Source organism: Haematobia irritans, chromosome 5 (assembly GCF_050003625.1).
Source record: "Haematobia irritans isolate KBUSLIRL chromosome 5, ASM5000362v1, whole genome shotgun sequence".
Classification (NCBI taxonomy): Eukaryota; Metazoa; Arthropoda; class Insecta; order Diptera; family Muscidae; genus Haematobia; species Haematobia irritans.
In genome coordinates this window covers 172,484,001-172,506,254 of record NC_134401.1, presented here as the reverse complement: position 1 = coordinate 172,506,254, position 22,254 = coordinate 172,484,001, and the positions used below count along the sequence as shown (strand labels likewise).

General features: G+C 33.5%; 1 protein-coding gene across 7 annotated transcripts in view; it reads right to left on the bottom strand.

The window, feature by feature from the left end:
• The window catches only part of hlk (hulk), a 128,016-nt gene that overhangs the window by 46,593 nt on the left and 59,169 nt on the right, over positions 1–22,254 (bottom strand). For 4 of the 7 annotated variants that reach the window (XM_075311129.1, XM_075311128.1, XM_075311131.1 and 1 more), the window contains 5 exons: positions 1,667–1,849; positions 1,280–1,423; positions 1,066–1,199; positions 625–805; positions 213–527 (listed from right to left, as the gene is read on the bottom strand). The exons of the other annotated variants lie outside the window; for them this stretch is intronic. In XM_075311129.1, the coding sequence (XP_075167244.1) occupies positions 213–527; positions 625–805; positions 1,066–1,199; positions 1,280–1,423; positions 1,667–1,849 (957 nt within the window). The remainder of the gene's footprint in view (positions 1–212; positions 528–624; positions 806–1,065; positions 1,200–1,279; positions 1,424–1,666; positions 1,850–22,254) is intronic. 7 annotated transcript variants of the gene reach the window in all.

The window sequence follows — 22,254 nt, the reverse complement described above, 5'->3', positions numbered from 1 at the left end:
AACTCCCCATTAACCATACTACCTTTCGAAGAAATATGCGATAAAGATATCCAAGGAAATATTCTCTAATAAAGGATATGCGAATCGTTTTTGCTTTTCTGGCAAGGGGATTACAGCAAAGATGGAGCATATCATTAGAAATTAATAAAATTCAATCATTAATCTGGTAGTTCTGGTTTTTAGGGCCTACCCTTAGGTATACTTTCACTTACAAAATAGCACTGCAACATGAGGCATTTTCTCAATAATCAAATCCAACATTTCATCGGTAATATCCTCAATTTGATCGGAACTGGTCTGCTCTTCAAGCCATTTCAAGAGTTTCTCTTCATCCTGTAGGTTGCCTTCGTAGATGGTTGGAATGCCTTTTTCAAAGTAAATCAATTTAGGAACTGAATCAATGCCATATTCTACGGCCTCTTCAATGTTGTCCATTTTCACGAATGTAATGCCCAATTGATCGCATTCGTCATCGATGTTTTCCAATTCTTCTAAAACCCTTTCGGATTTCTCATCGTTATTGTCATCTACAAGAGGGAGGGGAAACAAAAGCAAGAAGAAGTTGAAGATTGAAGAAATTCATCGTTGTGGTGAATGTAGTTTCCATTTTTCATAGATATTTACAGAATAGAACAGCTAGGACGCGGCCTTCTTTGACCATTTTGTCCAACATTTCATCGGTAACATCTTCGATTTCGTCATGTTCCAATTGGGAGATTAACCAATGCAGGATTTGTTCCTCATCCATAAGGTCGCCGTCGTAAATGTTAGGTACTTGTTTTTCGAAATAAACAATGGCCGGAATCTGAAGAAGGATATTAGACAAAACAATCATAATTGGTGGAATATCAAACAAATCAGGAAGGGAGAGAGTAGAAGGGACGTTGTGAAGAATATGCCTCTTCAATTTTGTAGAAACTTTGTGGGGTTTATATGACTCAGCTTCAATCTCTTCGCCTTCTCTCTCCTCTCTTTCCTTCTCTCTGAGAAGTCTCTACAAAATCGTTGATGCTGCTCTCCTCATACGTCTTCATACGCCTCCCCCATGCTAGTTCAAATATTTACCGAATCAATTCCGTATTCGTCTGCGGTCTTGGCATCATCAATCTTTACAAATTGTATGCCATGCTTATCGCAGTCGTCGTCAATTTGTTCTAGCTCTTCCAAAACGGTCATAGAATCATCATTACCATGATCATCTATAAGAGAGTATTTTTGTTTTTCATATTAAAAAGCAAGCAAACTACTCTGCGGGGAGGGAGGGGGGAACATGGCTTACAGAATAAAACTACAAGATTATCTATGTTGCTTATCAGCGTAGCCAATGTCTTGGGAGTGACATCTTCAATGACATCATCTTCATCGCCTGTGGATTTGTTCTGGACCAGCCATTCCAAGACATCCTCTTCACGAGATAATTCACCTGATGAAATATAATAAAATCCAAGATATCAATGGGTCTCACTCTTATTGGTAGTTGTTGTTTGGTGGGTGGGGGAAGTACAGGTGCGTGTGTGTGGATGCGTGTACAATTAAGCATAGATGTTTGTGAGTATTTTGCTTTGTGTTTATTTTTTTTGTATATGAGCGAGAGCAAGAGAAAGAGTAAGAGAGAGAGAGTGTGTTTTTGTATTGCAGGGGGAATTTGCAATCTCTATCGCTTTACCTTCATAGATTATGGGTGTTTGATGTCTGTAGTACACCAAGGCTGGTAGACCTCCCAGATTGTATTCCTCAGCCAATGCTTCATCATGGATCTTGACAAAGCCTATACCCAACTGATCAGCTTCATCATCGATATTCTCCAATTCTTGTAAGGCTTTGGCACATTTTCGGCATTGTGGCTTATCTGATGATCACCGGCGCATATGAATGATGAGTTTTGAAGATGAGAACAAAAAATTTGCAAGTCAAGTTTTCTGCGTATGTTTCGGTCTTCAAGATAAGGAGGTTTCCAAAGAAATTTAACATAAAGAGGATAGAACTTTGCTCTACAATTTTAAGCAGGGCTTTGTCGTTTTTTCAATTGGCACTACAATATTATACAGGATATTTTTGGGGCCAAGGGGCTCGACGAGTATACTCGTTTTGGGAAAACAAAACGTAACTCTCTTGGAACATATAAATATTTACATAATGGAAACAAATATATATACAAAAAAAAATACAATAGTCTAACTACACCCAAATGTACATACATTTTATTGAAACATAGAAGGGTCATGCAACATGCTTACTATACTAATACCAAAAATATTCATTAACAACATCTAACATAAATCCAATTAACATTTATATACACTGACGTTTGAAAGGCTTTGGTCTAAGGAACGATTTTATTTTTTTATAAGACAGTGATAGATCATTTTTGTGGTCATTACTCATCATGAGTTGTGCGATATCTTTCGAATATGACAATTGTGGTCAACATGGAGATATATGAGAGTTTTATTAGTAATCACTTAATAGTCGAATTGTAATTAAATTTGAGTTCTCGGATGAATGAAAGAAGCGAGACGGCCGTGCCAGGACGGACTAAGAGCTTACAACAGAACTTACTTCTATACATAATTAGAGAAAATTTTACGTAAGATTGTATACAGTAGTGTGCACTTGTGGATTCATGTGACCAAATAATATTTTTAAAATGCTTAAAAAAGTATAAAGTATATTAAATCTTGTCATATTTATAATCTAAATTATTCATTAGGATATTACCTAAAAAATCCAAAAATAATTTTCTACATATCTGATGAAAAATAGAAATTTTTCATCAATGTAGGCCCTATTGCATGTTCTTTTAATTTTTGTCTAACATCATCGGAAATAAGCAAAACTGAGATATTTTTTTAATTTATTTCAGCTCTTAATAGAAAAGTTTTATATATAAAAAAATTCCGCAGTGGATAAGTTTTAAAATTTTTTTTTTGCGAAATTTTTAATGACACATAAGATGACGAAAATATCTGCTACTCAAGAAAGTCAAATCGTTGAAGGGACACAAAGACAATCCCTACAGCATAAACAAATTGATCTTATATCAAACAAAAACCAACGCTGTGAAAAATATCTGAAGGCTTGTCTAAAATTTTACAAAGGAGTAAAAATCAAATGAAACCAAAATGAATTATTTTCGGTAAGTAAGCAAGGAGTATTATTAGTACCGTCCTTACGAAATTAAGAAAAAAAAACAACAACAAGTATATACGGCCGTAAGTTCGTTCAGGCCGAATCTTATTTACCCTCCACCATGGATTGCGTACACTGAAAAAAAAGCATACTCGGTTCCAAAGATTTTGTCTTTACTTTAAAAAATTTGGTATTGATTCCGAGCCAAAGAAGCGGAGAATACAAGTAAGGATACTTTTAAGACACAATTCTCTTTTAAATTTAGGTTTTGTGTACTTGCTTCTAGGAAGCAAATTTTAATTTTTCGCTTTCTCAGCTTTTTTTCTTCATATGCTATCAAAGTCCTTTAAAAACGAGTTAACGGCAACTTTATTTTCCAAATTAGGACTCGACTTCCAGTAGCAATTATGCTATGTTTGAAGTAAAAAACTTCTTTAAAATAAAGTTTTGAAAAACATGTCCTATATTTGAACGATTTTTTGCTTTGTAGTCAAGATGCAAAAAGACAACAAATTTAAAGACAATTTCATTAAATTTAAAGAATTTTTCTGAATTATTAAAGTCAAGTTGACCTTAGCCTATAAATTTTTTCCCTCATGTTAAGATACCCATTTTTAAGTCAAATCACTTAATTATAAGGACAATACGACTTCACTGAAAAGTTTATCAACTTTTGGACAAGGAAAATAACTTTATTTTAGAGAAATGCGTCTTCTATGCTAAGCAAAATTTGTATTCGTATTTTAAAGACATTAAATCTTTGACCTCACGACAATATTTTTTTCAGTGTAGAAACTTCTACTAAGGACTGTCATCCACAATCGAATTACTTGGGCTGTGGCAATACTTACCAAAGTTTGTCCATACGTGGTATATATTAGACAAAAAAGGCAGATTAAATACATACATAATTCAGTTCTTGACCGGTATATATAGGTAGTCTACAAATATTTACGAACCGATATAGACTTTGGCCTGGTAATTAGAGAGCCATACTTCAAATGTGGCGATCTGGGGGTTATATATAACTATAGACCGATATGGACCAAGTTTGGCATGGTTGTTAGCGGCCATATATTTAAACAAAATACAAAACTTTCAACTGAATCGGATAAAATTTACTCCTCCAAAAGGCTACGGAGGTCGAATCTGGGTATTGGTTTATATGGGGCCTATATATGATTATGGACCGATATGGACTAATTTTTGCATGGTTGTTAAAGACCATAACACTAATAGCACGTACCAAATTTTAACCACATTGGATGAATTTTGCTCCGGAGGTCAAATCTGAGGATCAGTTTATATAGGAACTATATCCCAGCAAAAAAAGCGTCGCCAAAAAAGTAATGAAAATGTTCTTTTTGGATCCGGAAGTGGTGCAAAATTGACGCAGAAGCGATGAATTTAACATGGGCTTATCATAGGACGGAAGTCCTCCATTTCACCAGCCGTTGCACTGAGTTTGCATCACTTCTTTAGGTGTGATCCGAATTCAATATTTTGGATGTAAATTAAACAATTCTGTGATATTTTGTCAAATAAATATTTTTTCCCAATTTATGATGGATTTTTATGCTTGTCGGAAACGTTTGACCTCAAATATTTTCAAAAATTCACAATTTTTTCAGATTGGATTAAGATGATTTGTATCATTTTATGAATTCTTACTCTGTTTTTAACCTATTTGAAACCAAAAAGTTCAAATTACCCATTAAAAGTATGAAAAAACTAAGTTATAAAAAATTGAATTAAAAGAACATCTTGGGTACTTAAAATAAAGAACATCATTGTGGGTGCATCTTCTGGAAGTTCTTTTAAAGTTGTGCCTTTGGAAGAACTTCCAAAATTTTTTGCAAAGTTAATATACCCGCCATCCTGTAGTAGAGGGTATAAAAACACCAAATGTAGGACACAAGATGGCAACTTAATAGTTTGGGCCTGTTTCACTTGGTGGTAGCAAGGCCCCTACCACCAAAAGGGAATTATACCAAAATTTTATTTTTTTAGTTTTTCCTTATGTTTTAATGAAATTCAAGGCGCTATGAATATGGGCCTCATAAAAATTAGTCCAAAAGAACAAAACCAAATTTTATGTTCTTGGGGATAGTTTGCCTTATGAAAATAAAACTCAATTTCCTTTGTGTTTCATTTTCAAGTGGGGCAAATTTTTGCATTCTTGGATTTGAAAATGGTTGCAACTATACAAACTTTTGTTGTAGCATCGCAGATTTGGTTTTTGCGTGGACGGCCTTTGACCGGCTGTAAAACTTTCTCCTTTGGGCAGAGTCCAAAGTGGGCTAACGCGATTCCCAAGAGATTCGTGCTGAGTAACACATTTAATTTTTTCTTAAAATTTTTGGCGTCTCATATTCCTTATGCAGCACCGCATATGTGTGATCCTCTTTCACTTGGATTTTGGGCTCATTATCTGGGACTAATCTCATACCGCCAAAATACGAAATACTCAAAAAGCTTCTGAAAATGAAGAACTAATGCGAAATCACTTTAGCGGTTGCTTAAAAAGGTGACTTTTGCCCTATGATAAACGGCGATCTTTGAATCTTCTCACAACTTAAATATATTTTTCTAAATATTCTGAACAAAACCTTAGTAAGAATATCTGCTTATTCTACTGTTTATAAGCTGAAACTCTGCACTTCAGGAAGTATTATATTTACTGAAGACTCGGTGTTATTCAAATTAGAAAAAGATCAATGGACTGACCCAAATATCTCGACGAGATGGCTGAGCAATTCAATGTCTACCTAATATGAATGCGTGGTCACAGGGACATTCCATAGAAAACAAATGAGTGCACGGATGAAAAAGACTGTTTTTCATATGTTTGGGTGTAAAAATTATATGTTTGGAACTCAAATTTTTTAACACAATATTTTGGAGTGCAAGCATATAATGTTCATAAACTAGCATAAAATGTCTGGGACATATATCTTAATATGTTAGAACATATTATGTTTGAGACATAAAATATTTGTAAATATAATATGCTTAGGTGCAATCATATTTTAATTTGGAAATAGTCTATAAACATATATGTGTTTAGAAAGAGAGACCTAGAGAGTAAAACAATGGAAGTAACCAATTGGCGCCTTAAACATTTCATTAAAATTTTTTACTACCAATGTATGCCCTAAGGTGAAACATAATATAACAAAATTATCAATTAAACTCTCATCGTATTTTCGCCTTCAAGAGGTTTGGTGAATATAGAGAATTGTCACAATAAAAGCTTATTTCACTATGGGACATGTGATGGAACAGCTTTGCACTGCCATTAAAATTTTATGAAAATTCGCCCTTTCGCCTAGATAATCACAATTTTAATTCACCATCTTTCAAAGTTTACATTTTTTTTGTTTCCAAATAAATTAAAATACATTGAATACATTTTAAAGCAAATACATATATTACATGATCATAATTTTGTTTTCGTTTTTGTGCAAACGTTCATTTAGAATGCATTTAATATTTCTTTGACAAGTTATTGAAAAATTCATGGCGTCCCAGTGGCGTCCCCATCAGCTCTATTGTTTCGAACGTTTGTTGATCTCAAGTAGTTGCTGGCCCAGTGCCATTTCATAAAATAATTTTATTTTGTTGCAAACTTTTATTTATTCTTGTATGTGTGTGTTTGCATGTGTTCGAGTGTGTGTGTATGTGAATGTTATAAATGGTATGACAAAAAGTTTTTATAAACTGTCAGTGTAGACGCACAATGGGCTGAATTTATATATATATGTTATGGTCACTTTCTAAATGCCAAGACAAAATTAAAAGAGAAGGCTTTTTTTCTTGAGCCCAAATCTCGGCTGCCACTGTTGTCCTTCAACCAGGTGTTTTGCGATGTCCGCAGCTTTTGTCACTCCGCATAATAATCGTGAAACCAGAACCGACGATGCACGTATCCATTGGGACACACCAGACTAAGGAGCAATGAACTGTATCCGAAGATTTGATGAAGGCGCTTATATGAATTGTAATGAAAATCAAAAAGCCGAATTTTCGACTATTTCAAAATTTACTGGGTTATTCAAAAGTCGACTTTTGAATTTGCGACTTACGACTTTTCAGCAAAGCTTATCACATTCCTTCTTCAATTTCAATTAGAAATTTCGGTTAATGTTTGATGTTGATTTTGATCAAAATCGAATGTCGATTTGACTAGATTTTCAAAAAAATTGAATAATCAACTTTTCGAGAAATCGAAAAGTCGATTTTCGGCTTTTGCACCCAGAGAAGAAATATGATCACCTCTAACATAATTCAAGAGCAAAATCATAGTTTTGGATAGGGGAACATGTAACGTGTTTATCTCATTTTGTTTTCTCGGAAATTATGAATCTGATTTCTGTTTCACTAAGTGAATACTGCCCGATAGGCGGAAAAATGAAATCTTTCCATCATCTAGGATTCATAAGGTGAGATCCACATCAATTATCTGGAGAAAGATAAAACGATCACAGGACTATAAATTGCCGAAGAATAGAGTTGACCTTTAATTTATAAAAATTTGGTCCACCCTATTTTCTTTATATATTTCTGTGCGATTTCGTTTTATTTCCAAAAGCAGTCACTCGTCATTCGAATGAGGAAGACATCTCCGCTTTTTGCGACAAAAATATTCGATGTTCACCGTCCAAAAATAACATTTTGCTCCTGTAACATATTTGGGGTTATCATATTCCTTCTCTGCGTATTGCATATTGCATATCTGCATATTGCAGACGTCAAGAATTCCTTTCATACGGGTGGTAAAAATTTGTAGCTTTACAAGGCCTAGTACTGACAGTCAAATATTGAGAATATAAAAATCTGATTTTGGCCAATTTGTTGTCAATAATTTTCAAACTCTTCGAAAGTTAAGTTTACGAAATTATCAACTTAAAAAGTCTTCCTAAATTTATTTCAAACAAAAATCGACTTTTGTTTCATGAGGTTTTTCCTTTTGAGATATATAACCCCTAACCAAGGTCATACTTTTCACAATTGCTAATAAGTTTCAACTCCATCCTGAGTCCAGTTTCGTCCCATTGTGCAAAAGATGGTCATATTTTTGATTGTTTGCTCGCAGGAAAGAAAAAAAATCATAAGAACTTTCTCAATAGAAATACAAACAAAATGCAGTTAAAGACCAGAAAAGAGAACAAACAATAATTTCTTTAATAGAATACAAAGCCAGGTACCACCACAAGTCTGTCAGACACGTAGACAGACAGACAGTTAAGCACTCATGCACTCACTCACCCATGTGAAAAAGAAGACATTTTGTGAAATTAGTCATTTTATGATTATTGTCTGTAACAGACCGACTAACGGACAGACAGACGGACGGACACATGAGCAAAGTAATAAAAATTGAAATGTTTCACACTGGCACTTGGGGCTATTTGGCTATGACTCAGCCTTGAACGTTCACATCCGCAGCCTCCTGCATCGAGTGAATGAGGGTGTTGCTTGCTGATTATTATTGCTTGCTTTGTGTGCTTATGCATTTCAATAATTTCTCCTTAATTTTGTCACAGCCTTCCGTTTTTGTCCATTGCAGTTTTTCAGCCAAATGATTTTTGGCATTTTCTTTGCATCATTGGTTTTATTTGGTGTCCTCCGTGTTGGACTATGTTATGGGGCTGTGGCTTGTTTTAGGAATAGTAGATAGTTTATTATATTTAGCGTTTGCTTTTTTTGGAGGTTGGTTTTCTCTATATTTTGGGTGGATCTGTGTGTAAAAAAAGTGACCAACCTTGGGGGCCAAAACGAGAAAATAAATGTTTCTGGCCATTGGCTGGTCAAGTGGCTATTCTGATGAATTACATACGTTTTTACGTAAAGATTCGTTTTTGCCATTTTTTTCTGTTGCTGCGAGAAAAATAAACGGAAAAATGAAAAAAGATGAGTGTCAGTGCCAAAGACAGCAGAATATATCAAATCTTTTAAACGTACGTACGTACGTACGTATGTGAATGTACGTACTTATGTAAATACATACAAACAGACATTCCCATATACGCATAAGAGCCATATGTATGTACGATTATATGATTGTTGACCACATTTGTATAGCTTGTTATTCTGCTAGTTTTCCCCCCATTTATACACTCATAAAAATGTGTTCATTCCTTGTTTATTTTTTTTTTCATCTCATAATTTTTGTTAATTTGTTGTCTTCGAACTATGTTTCAAGTTCAACGTTCACAAAAACAGGCCTTTGTCGTTTATTGTCACACATGTGAAGGTGAATATCTAAGAAAATTCCAAGGAGATGTCACATTCCTCAACATTTTGCTTGATTTGACAATTAGCTTCCCATGGAATTTACGTCATCTGTCATTTCATAAATTAAATTAGCGTCATAGGTTTTACATATGGCTAAAATCAAGGCAAAGAAATGAGTGTTTTGGAAATAGAAATATAACAGTTTGGGAAAATAGCTCAAAGAAAATGTCTTTTGTTTATGCAGGAAATAAAATTTTCCTATCTCCAAAACGGGGAGTTAGGAGAACAAATTTGCTATTGTGATGTTGTGTTAAAAAAAAAAAAACAAAGTATATACGGCCGTAAGTTCGACCATGCTTATGTACCCTCCACCATAGATTGCGTAGTAACTTCTTCCAAACACTGCCATTCACAATCGAATTACTTGGGTTGCGGTAACGCTTGCCGATGGCAAGTTATCTTAAAACCTCCTAACACCATCATCTAAATTATAAGTAAGTCCATACGTGGTATATATTAAATTAAAAAAGACGGATTAAATACGTATATAATTCAGTTTGACAAAATTTTCTATAGAAATAAAATTTTAACAAAATTTTCTATAGAAATGAAATTTTGACAAAATTTTCTATAGAAAAGAAATTTTAATAAAATTTTCTATAAAAATAAAATTTTAACAAAATTTTCTATAAAAATAAAATTTTGACAAAATTTTCTATAAAAATAAAATTTTAACAAAATTTTCTATAGAAATAAAATTTTGACAAAATTTCCTATAGAAATAAAATTTTAACAAAATTTTCTATAAAAATAAAATTTTTGACAAAATTTTCTATAGAAATAAAATTTTGACAAAATTTTCTATAGAAATAAAATTTTGAAAAATTTTTCTATAGAAATAAAATTTTGACAAATTTTTCTATAGAAATAAAATTTTGACAAAATTTTCTATAGAAATAAAATTTTGGTAGATTATTTTTGGCTCGAGTGGCTATATATAACTATAGACCGATATGGACCAATTTTAGAATGGTTGTTAGCGGTCATATACTAACACCACGTTCCAAATTTGTACCGGATCGGATGAATTTTGCTCCTCCAAGAGGCTCCGGAGGTCAAATCTGGAGAACGGTTTATATGGAGGCTATATATAACTATGGACCGATATGGACCAATTCTGGTAGGGTTGTTAGAGACCATACACTAACACCACGTTCCACATTTGAACTGGATCGGATGAATTTTGCTCCTCCAAGAGGCTCCGGAGGTCAAATTTGTAGAACGGTTTATATGGGGGCTATATATAATTATGGACCGATATGAACTAATTCTGGCACGGTTGTTAGAGACCATTAACACCATGTTCCGGATCGGATGAAATTTGCTTCTCTTAGAGATTCCGCAAGCCAAATCTGGGGATGGGTTTATATGGGGGCTATATATAGTTATGAACCGATGTGGACCAATTTTTGCACGGTTGTTAGAGACCATATACTAACAGCATGTTTCAAATTTCAACCGGATCGGATGAAATTTGTTTCTCTTATAGGCTGCACAAGCCAAATCTAGGGATCGGTTGATATGGGGGCTATATATAATTATGAACCTATGTGGACCAATTTTTGCATGGATGTAAGAGCCCATATACCAACATTATGTACCAAATTTCAGCCGCTTCTCTAAGAGGCTCTTAGGAGCCTCTTAGAGAAGCAAGCCAAATCTGAGGGTCCGTTTATATGGGGGCTATACGTAAAAGTGGACCGATATGGCCCATTTTCAATACCATTCGACCTACATCAATAACAACAACTTGTACCAAGTTTCAAGTCGATAGCTTGTTTCGTTCAGAAATTAGCGTGATTTCAACAGACGGACGGACGGGCATGCTTAGATCGACTCAGAATTTCACCACGACCCAGAATATATATACTTTATGGGGTCTTAGAGCAATATTTCGATGTGTCACAAACGGAATGACAAAATTAATATACCCCATCCTATGATGGAGGGTATAAAAAGGTTCTACGGTACCTTAAGCCAATTTTACACTCAAAAAAAGTGAACCCTATATTTCACTAAAGCTGATTTAATTTAATTTAAGTTCATGGAATTTTTACATTTTAAGAAAGTTTCTATGACGTTAATAATTTTTTGCGTACGTTAGTTAAAATAACTAAAATAAAGGAAAAAATTATGCACAAATGAAGCATAAAGATTAACTAAATTCGGGTCTCCCATAAAATAGTTCAGAATTTCTTAAAATTTGTAAATTTGACCAGTAATGAGCCCATCATGAACTTCGTATGGTACTAAAGACGTTTTTGCAATTTTTAACTGCAATTTTTTCCCTCAAACTTCGAAATTTTCTTTAACAAGTGAAAAAAATGAATTCCGTCTAATAAATTTTTTTGAATTTATCGAAAATTATTTACTTAGTTTTGTGAAATCGGCGTGACATCTGCGTTTCTAATACAGTTTAGTTAAAATTTTCTAAAATAAATATATGTTTTCTAAAACTAACTAAAATTTTCTTTCCTGGTGGGTTCACTGTTTTTTCAGTGTACTGAATTATACTACCAACTTCAGAATGTTCGCTAGTAGAAATGCTGTTTTTTCTTAACAAAATTTGTCATTAAAATTGAGCCAACGAAACATTTTCATAATTAATAATAATAAAACATTTTTATTTATTTTTTAATAATTTCCTTATGTGTTAATCAAAAAATTAAAGAATTTTTTTAGAAAAATTGGGCAACATCAGTTCTCTCTGCAAAACTGCATGCTTTGGCACTTATTTAATTTTTTTTTTTTAAACACATTTTGTAAATCTCTTTAGGAACAGTAACTAAATCATAAATAAGCCCTAATAAATTCATATATTTATGTCTTACGGCCATTTTCATGTAGCTCCGTTAGGCTTTAACTGTCAGTTAACAGAAAGTAAATTGCAAATATCTTCTCTCCAGTTAACTTTAACTGAAAATTTTTCGTCAGTTAAATTCCTAACTGGCATATGGAATATATATGCAAGATGACAGCTTCGTCCATAATACGGTTTAAAAGTTGGTTAGTTAACGGAACACTAACGGAGCTTTATGAAAATGGGGGTTAATTGGATTAATAGTCGTCTCATCAGTTTATTCTCTCCATTCTAACATCATCACCTTCTGCGAAAAGGTTATCCTTTCAGTTTTCCCATGAAAATCTTCTTTACGACCTTAATTATCATATTAGGCCTTTTTGAAGACACCGAGTTAATAACCGTGACAATTTAGCAAAGACAAATTAAAAATCCCAGAATTCTTCATTTGGTAATTATTTAATGTAATTTTGCTAAAAACACAAAACTTTTTCTATTCAATCCACATACAAAAGGAAACATAATTCGGTCGCTGGAAAGGGTGGGCGAAGATGGGGGAGAGGGGAACACGTAATGTTCAATTATTTATTTTTCTCCACCATCATTGGGGTTCGTTATGGTCGAATAAATATTTCGGCCCCTCAATTTGGTTGAGTTAGTGTGGTAAAGTTTCCCATAAAGCAATCTCTGGTTGAAAACCTCCAATTAATCAAAGATATTTCGACATTTGTCCTTAGTTTTCTCTTTATTCTATTTGTTGTTGGTGTGTATTTGGTTCTTCCATTGTTTATTTTTTGTCCCTTTTGTCCAACTCCAAATGATAAAGGTTTATTTTTGTTTGCTAACAGCCATAAGTACATCAATGACAACTTTCTTCCAAGATTGTCCTCGAATGTTGAAGAAAGTTTCCTTATGTGAAACTTAAAAGTTTTCTCAGGTTGTTGATGAGAGGTGAGATGAGGTGATATTGTTAGTGGTGTGAGTTGGTGATGGATAGGAGGGGGGAGGGTGTTTGTTTGGGTGAAGGCAATAGGTAACAGTTATCAGCCTTCAAAAGGTCCCCAAAGGTTATGCCAAAGAAAGAGGCTGTGTTGAAAGCGTACATGTTTACCATAAGGTATTGCGGCACAGTGCTTTGTGACAAAGATAAATATTCACAAAAATAGTTGTTTCATTGAAAGGTACTTCCTGTTGTTTTCTATGTGTTTTCTTATTTACAGCACTAATAAAAAAAGATGTTACAAAATCGTAAATGAAGAAGATTTATGAGACAGTTCAACATTTTTAATAACAAAAACTGTTTTGTGGCGGGTCCTGAGCCTTCGCTATTAAAGTTCTTTAAGTCCAACTGCTAATCATATACACCTCAGGGGTAATAAATGGTGGAGTGGTACCTTTTGATTTTAAAAAGGTACCTTTTAGAAACCGAAAGTACTTTTTCATTTTTTTGAAACCAATATTCACTCTAAAGCTTATAAGAGCGTGTTGTATCTTTTCCTTCTTTCTTAAAGGTGGGTATTAAGTTCGAGTTTAGCCGCTAAAGTGAAAACTAAATCAGTAAAGAAATGCAACATCTTTGTTGCAAATTTCATTATAACTGGATGGGGAATAGCCTAAAGCAAATTTTCACAAAGTTTGTATTCCTTAAAATGGATTATTAAAGAGAAGTACTTGTGAAAAATGGCGTTTTAAGATGGAAATAATACGAAAAAAATGTTTGAAAAATTCGAGCCCGTGTTTTACGTTAAATATCATTTTAGCAAAAAAAGTTCTGGTGTGCATGTAAAGATTGTTCGGCTTAGATTGGGACCGGGATATTTCGTGAAATAATGCTGAATTCGAAAATTATCAAAATTGCGCTGGGGTACCAAGCTATTTGTTTTTCATAAAAAGTAAAAAAAAATACAACTATTGTTGTTATTATTGTTTAGGATTTGAGATAGAGGTGTGCACGGGACACGAAATTGTCGTGACTCACGCGTGGGTCGCGAGTCACGCTGACGGAAACGGCATGAGTGTGCGTGAGCGTGAGTCACGAAAATAATAACTTCGTGAGTGTGCGTGAGTAACAAATTTCGGAAAAATATGCTCACGAAAATAATCCCGCTTACGAACAGTAATGCTGGTGACATTTCTGAGGGTTTCAAAGCTTCTCTAAGTGGTTTCACTGCAATGTGGAACGCCGTTCGGACTCGGCTATAAAAAAGGAGGTCCCTTGTCATAGAGCTTAACATGGAATCGAGCAGCACTCAGTGATAAGAGAGAAGTTCACCAATGTGGTATCACAATGGACTGAATAGATGAATAGTGAGCCTGATATATCGATCTGCCACCTAACCTAACCTAACATAAAATGCTTACGAGTTGAATTCATTTATAATTTTAGTCACATCCTAGGTGGTAAGAGTTTTATAACGCATTTGATTTTAACCATACTCATGTTTTCAGTAAGGTTCTATAGGTAAATCACTCATAAAATTATTCGTGAGTCACGACATTTAAAATATTTTCATGCGTGATTGTTCGTGGGTACAAATTTTCTTTTCGTGAGCGTGAGTCCCACCAAAAAATATTGTGCGTGAGTGTGTATGAATAAGATTTTTCTGTCATGAGTGTGTGTGAGCAAAATATTACTCACGTGCTAATACTTTGAGATCATGAATGGTGGACTTTACATCGATGTCATTTGACATTGCCTGATATGTGACGCACTGTACTTTTTCATGAACGAATGTAGTTGGGACCACTGTTGCCACTCGAGCCAGAAATAATCTATTAAAATTTGCAAAAAATTTTACCAAACAACTACCAAAAAATCTTTGTTGGCAGTTGCTGGTAATATTTTTGTGGTTATTATAATAAGAAAAAAATGTTTATTCGAATGAAATGATTTCTTATTTTATATTAGAAGTTTATTTACTATTTTATGATTATTTGGGCGTTTAAATATCCCTCTTTTCTTTTTCTAGAAAAAATGTTGTCAAAATTTTATTCCTAGAAAAAAGTTTGTAAAAATTTTATTCCTAGAAAAAAAATTTATTATTTTCTAGAAAAAAGTTTGTAAAAATTTTATTCCTAGAAAAAAGTTTGTAAAAATTTTATTCCTAGAAAAAAATTTGTAAAAATTTTATTCCTACAAAAATGTTGTCAAAATTCTACTTCTAGAGAAGATTTTATCAGAATTTTATTTTTTTTTTGCCAAATTTTATATTTACAGAAAATTTGTTAAAATTTTCTGTAAATATAAATTTTCTCTAGGAGAAAATTTTACTCCTAGAGAAGATTTTATAAAAAATTATATAATATACCTAGAAAAATGGTGTCAAAATTTTATTTCTATACAAAATTTGTGAAGTATCTCTTAGGTGGAGGGGAATATTTTGCAAAATCTACCAAAAAACCAAGAATTCTACCAATCTACCAAACAGTAAAAAATCTACCATATTTGGTAGAATTCTACCTCTATTTATTTATTTATTTCCATTTTATTCTTACACTAAAATTCAATATAAATCTATACAATATCAATTTATGATTCTAAAGAAATTTAAGATTTTAATTTTTAATTAATTTGTTTGTCACACTGGCAAAAAATTAGATTTAAAAAAATTTTCATAATTTTAATAAGGAATTATGAAGGAAATCAGACGATAGGTCTAAATAGGGGCTATATCGATATACATTTTGTCATGTGTGTTTGATTTCATTAGAATGGATTACTATCATCACAATCATGTTTAGCGACTCCTTTCAGAAAATTCCAAACTTTAGTCGAATCGAATAAACAGTAATTCTAACTAAACTGGAGTTCCTTTAAAATTCCACCGAAAACTCCCTTGTTGACTGATGCCAACATTAACTTAATTCTTGTTGTAACCAATTTTATTTTGTTTTAGTTAATTGTTTAAAAAATTTTAAGAAGCTTCCCCAATGAAATTTTCTTTATTTCAAGTATGTCTCAAAAAAAACCTCAATGTGGGTATAAAGTTCGATGAGCGTACAAATAAGTTCAATGGTAATTAAAGCAGATGAAAATTTTCATACACTTCTCAAAATTAGTAAGAATGAACTACAGCGTATTGATTTGGCGGCAATAATTTGTTTTTTTATATTTTTTAGTTCATTTTTTTTTTTGCGAGAAGGAAGAAATTCGTAACTGGTAGTTAAAAATCCAAACAGTTTAATTCATTTTTGTTATTTTACCAACGCATAATCGCAAAAAAGACAGTACAATTTAGTTAAGTTTTCGTACGAAATAGTTCATTTTTCCCCTAAAAAAAAATTATATATAAAATATTTTTTATATATAATTATATCTAAGTCTAATTTATTAATTTAATTAACATTGGAGATAATAGGAAAAATTAATAATTAAATATAGTTTTTGATAAAAACGACCTTGATTTTGTTTTTATCAACAATTATTAATGAGAAAAGAATAAATACAGGTCGAATATAATAAAAACAACTTATAATATAAAATGAAATTTTTTAAATTTAAATAAAAACAAGTAAGGAAAGTCTAAAGTCGGGCGGGGCCGACTATATTATACCCTCCACCACTTTGTAGATCTAAATTTTCGATACCATATCACATCCGTCAAATGTGTTGGGGGCTATATATAAAGGTTTGTCCCAAATACATACATTTAAATATCAATCGATCTGGACAGAATTTGACTGGACAGAATAGACTCAAAATTTAAGTCGGCTAATGCACTAGGGTGGAACACAATTTTAATAAAAAAAATGGGAAACATTTAAATCTGAAGCAATTTTAAGGAAACTTCGCAAAAGTTTATTTATGATTTATCGCTCGATATATATTTATTAGAAGTTTAGGAAAATTAGAGTCATTTTTACAACTTTTCGACTAAGCAGTGGCGATTTAACAAGGAAAATGTTGGTATTTTGACCATTTTTGTCGAAATCAGAAAAACATATATATGGGAGCTATATCTAAATCTGAACCGATTTCAATCAAATTTGGCACACATGACTATATTACTAATTGTACTCCTAGTGCAAAATTTCAACCAAATTGGGCCAAAACTCTGGCTTCTGGGGCCATATAAGTCCATATCGGCTATATCTAAATCTGAACCGATTTCTTCCAAAATCAATAGGGTTCTATTCTGACCCAAATTAGGAACATGTGCCAAATTTGAAGGCGATTGGACTTAAATTGCGACCTAGACTTTGATCACAAAAATGTGTTCACAGACAGACGGACGGACGGACATGGTTATATCGACTCAGGGACCCACCCTGAGCATTATTGCCAAAGACACCATGTGTCTATCTCGTCTCCTTCTGGGTGTTACAAACATATGCACTAACTTATAATACCCTGTTCCACAGTGTGGCGCAGGGTATAATGAAAATCGAAGTTTAAAAATTTAAAATTTATGTTGGAAACCCCAACGAAACGTTGAGTAAAATATGAAATAAATTAGTTATTTTATTTATTTTATATTAAAACTAATTGATTCAAAAAAAACAGCAACTACAACAGAGTAAAATGGAAACTCATGGTCATAATCAATTATTAAATATTAAAAAAATAAATAAATAAAATTGTAACTAATCTTAAGAAAACGGAATTTCATATGTGTATATTTAATTAAATTTTAAATCAATCACAATTAATTCATATAAATTAATTAACTAAGTCAGCCTACCTCACTGATTCATGCTTACTTCTTTTAATTTTATTTAGATAAAGTTCTAGGCAAAAAAAAAATATCATCATAAATCCGACATATGGAAGATACACCTTTGTGCTGTGAATATTGTGCTCCTCAAATTTTCTGGGAGTGCTTCTGGCCAAAAGTATGGAAGGCATATACCAAAATCTACCACACAATGCCAAAAAAAAAATGTTCATGGCAAACTGTTACACTGTTTGCAGTGGAAGATTTCTCCATGCCTACTATTCTGTGTCTAAGTCATACCTTTCATTTATTACACAAAAATTTGGAAAATTTATGATATTTCCAGAAGTCCCATCACCAAAAGAAACTTTTACGATTTACCCCCGTGGGTTCTTTCGTCCGCCCATTAAATGGATTGAGTTAGGTGCTGCTCTGCCGGCCTTGAAAAGCAGTTGAAACAAATTTTAGTGTAAAATAAAAAAACGAAAAACATTTTATATATTTTTTTGTAATAAAAATCAAACTAATTAAGGCTGAAACACACATGTGCATGACCCATATTCCGGCATGTGGATTCTGGCCTCTACGGATGCCAGTGGGCCACAGGCTGCCTGTGCTTTCATACTTTTAACCTCAAAAACATTTGAAAAACTATTCGCACAACGTTGGCTTTCAGTGATGGAGAAACACATCACTCAACCAGGCAGCAGCCTGTTACTGAGTGATAAAGTGTGAGTGAGTCCGTTCAGAACATTCATTGCGGGTAGGAGAATAAGTGAGAGAGGTTATATGTGTGTTATGTGTTATGAAAACAAATACATACATACACTTATACATCATCCATTCTGTATCTCTGGATGGATTTGAATACGTGCGTGTGTATGTGTGCGCGCTTTTGTGTTTGGCAAGAGTTATTGTGCGTGTACATTTGTATTTGTTTAGCTCTATTAATGCTTGTATATTTGTTGGTAAATGTTTTTTTTTTTTAGTTTTGTTTAAATTTAAAACATTTCAAAATCCCTCGAAGAAAAAAAGTGTTGCTACATTTGATGGCGGCTGGCTATCTTTCAGAATCGCAATATTGAAATTTTGAATTTGTTACTCGAAGAAAATCATTTTGGCCACAAATACCAACGTATTCATTTTATTGGTGTGTTTTGTTTGTTATTGCCCTTGTTGGTGTTATTGTTATCATTGTCTATATCTGCTCTCCGCTGATGTATAGCTATTTGTTGTTGTAGTTGTTGTTATTTAATTCTATTTTTAACATCAATTGTAGGTGGCAAACAGATTTTGTGTCTCTTCTATAGATAAAAACATCCATCCACCCATCCATCTATCAATCCATTCATATGTCCGTACGTCCGTCCATCGCAACGAGCATTTGCCGTTGTGTGTGTGCAAAGATCTATGGCAAACGACGTCGACGACAACGATTCAAATCTGTATGCGAATGCCGGACGGATGTACGTACTACAACGGATGGATATGATGGACGGACAAATGGACGCACATCTTCTGCACGGAGTACACAATGGCAATTTGTTTTGTCTAGTGTACGAAACGGAATGCCAACTACAAAGACCCAGTTGAAGTGGTTCCTCCGTCTGGCCGAACCGTAGGGGGAGATTTACATTTTTCGTTTTGTTGAAAATCTGTGAAGACAAATGCTTTTTCTATTTTTTGTTGTTGTTTCTTTTCGTTTGTTCGTTTCAAAATGTGAAATGAGAATTTATTGATTTTCAATGAATTTGTTTGAAGACACATTTAAATCACAATGAAAATATTGATTGAAAGTTGAAAAATCACAACAATTCAAATAGATTTCGTGTTCAGGTGGGTCATTGTGATTTTGTTTGTTTCACTGATGTTTTTTTTTTAATGCTTTCGAAATGGCACAAAGTGAATACAGATTTAGGTATTTTTCGATAACAAATGGAGCTAGTAAGAACACGCTTTGTTTTTGTACTTCTTTAAATATTTATTTAGAATGATTGTCTACACCAGTTACATGCAATTTTTCATATGTGGAAGATTTTCTTAAAATTGGCCCAACAAAATTTTTCGTTGACATTACGAAATTTCTTCATTGAGATAATGAAAATATTCATTAATAGTAGGAAGTATTTTGTTATTAAATAAAAAATTCATGGCAATAATGAAACATTTCATTGCATTTATGAAATTGTTCCATTGGCTCAGTTTTATTACTTTCGTTAATATTACGAAGCTTTTTGCACCAGTGTCCCAAAAGTACACCGTATAAGCATTTGATATATAACAAATATTTTAAAATCATAAGGAGTGTTTAAGAAATCAGACTTACGTCGATAATTTTTGTTTGTTCCTAGTCTCAAATGCATCAAGTCCTTCCGTTCGTAAATTAACACGATAACTCTTACGATAAGTAATCAAATGGTTTCAAATTTGGTATAGAATATTATCTTTTATTCGGTTTGTATAGGATTTAAAGTTGGGTCATATAGGTTAAGACGTTTGCTTTTATGTGACAGGATTTGGCAACTCTAGAGTTGCCATCTGTGAACTTACAGCTCTATTATCACAATGGACTGAATAGTCTAAGGAACCTGGAATAAATTGGGATGCCAATTTAACCTATTTTACAGCTCTTTCGTAAAGCTTAACATTTTTGAGGTTATACGTACGTAAGACGTTTTGATATACATGCAATATTTCAGTATTGCATGAACATTTGACCGTCAAAAAAAATTGTTTGTATTGGATGAAGTATTTCAAGATGAGCCAAATCCAACAAAAGTTATTCGCGCAGGAAGCATTTCCAAGCAAATGATCGCCTATTTTTGTTCCCGGAGATGTCGCAGTCGTACTACAAGAACAACGCAAAACTGTGAGTGGTATACAACAATTTATTTGCCAGTTGTCCTCCAAGAATTCGGAAAAACCAAACGCCGAAGACGGATCACTCTTTACCGCGACAAGGCAAGCTCTCACCCATCGTCTCAAGACACTGCATGCCCTCAAAATATCGATTTTATGGCTCATTAAGCCGTATAGTCCTGACTTGGCACCGAATGACTTCTTTTTATTTCCGCAAGTGAAAGTCAAAATTGAGAGGTCAAGGTTTTTCTACAGGTTTTTTCTTTATGTTTTGGACATACCCCAATCAGACTGGTAAACGTGCTTGGACATTTGGTTCAAATGCTAGTAAAAGTGTTCGTATCTACGCACTCTCAATATGCAAATTTCAAACGTGACGTACAACTAAATGGTGAGTCACGATGTTTTTGAATGAGGCGAATATTCGTGAGTCTGTGCGTTAGAGCTTTCTTCTGATCGTGAGTATGCGTGAATAAAAATATTCAACTTGTGAGTGCGAGTCTTTAAAAGCTATTCTCGTGTGTAAGCGGCAGTCTTACCAGAAGTGTTGGGCGAGTGAAAATTTTTTTTGTCGTGAGTGCGCGTGAGTAAAATATTACTCAAGTACATATCTCTAATATAGTGTAGATTTTGGGCGACGCTACAATCCTGAAGGCCGTTAAAATAGGTCCCATTTGCAAAGGCAACTTCTTCAATTGACTGATATGACTGATTGTTTTTCAGTTAAGAAACAAAAAGAAGGCGAATGGGCCAAAAACAGTGGACTGTTTGTGTCGGGGAGCGGGACGGGTATCATAAACCGATTCATTATCACGATGAAACTGCACTATTTTCTGAACAAAGTGGGGGGTGTTTCTTCAATTGGATCGAATGGACCCAATTAGTTGACATCATACAGCCTTACCATCGTTTCACCCATCTCCAGGTAGTTGATGTTAATCACTTTTACTGCCGAATTATTTAATTCACCTTCTTCAGAGCTTAATGGGGAATATTGTGAAAAACAAAAAAGCGATTTTGGATAATTAAGATAAGATGTTTTTGGTCTCTAATGCCGAAATATAAAAGGCGATTCGTATTTTATATTCACAGTGCAGTTTTCGAAATACCATCACTATTGCTCACCATTCCGATATCACAATGGACTGAATAGTCTAAGTGAGCCTGATGCATCGGGCTGCCACCTAACCTAACCTAACCATCACTATTGCTCTAAGGGATAAACTACCATTGAACATTTTGATGTCTGTAGGGTGATTGCAACGCACAGGGAGGGACTAATATCAGAATAAACAAGTAAGGAAAGTCTAAAGTCGGGCGGGGCCGACTATATTATACCCTGCACCACTTTGTAGATCTAAATTTTCGATACCATATCACATCCGTCAAATGTGTTGGGGTCTACATATAAAGGTTTGTCCCAAATACATACATTTAAATATCACTCGATTTGGACAGAATTTGATAGACTTTTACAAAATCTATAGACTCAAAATTTAAGTTGGCTAATGCACT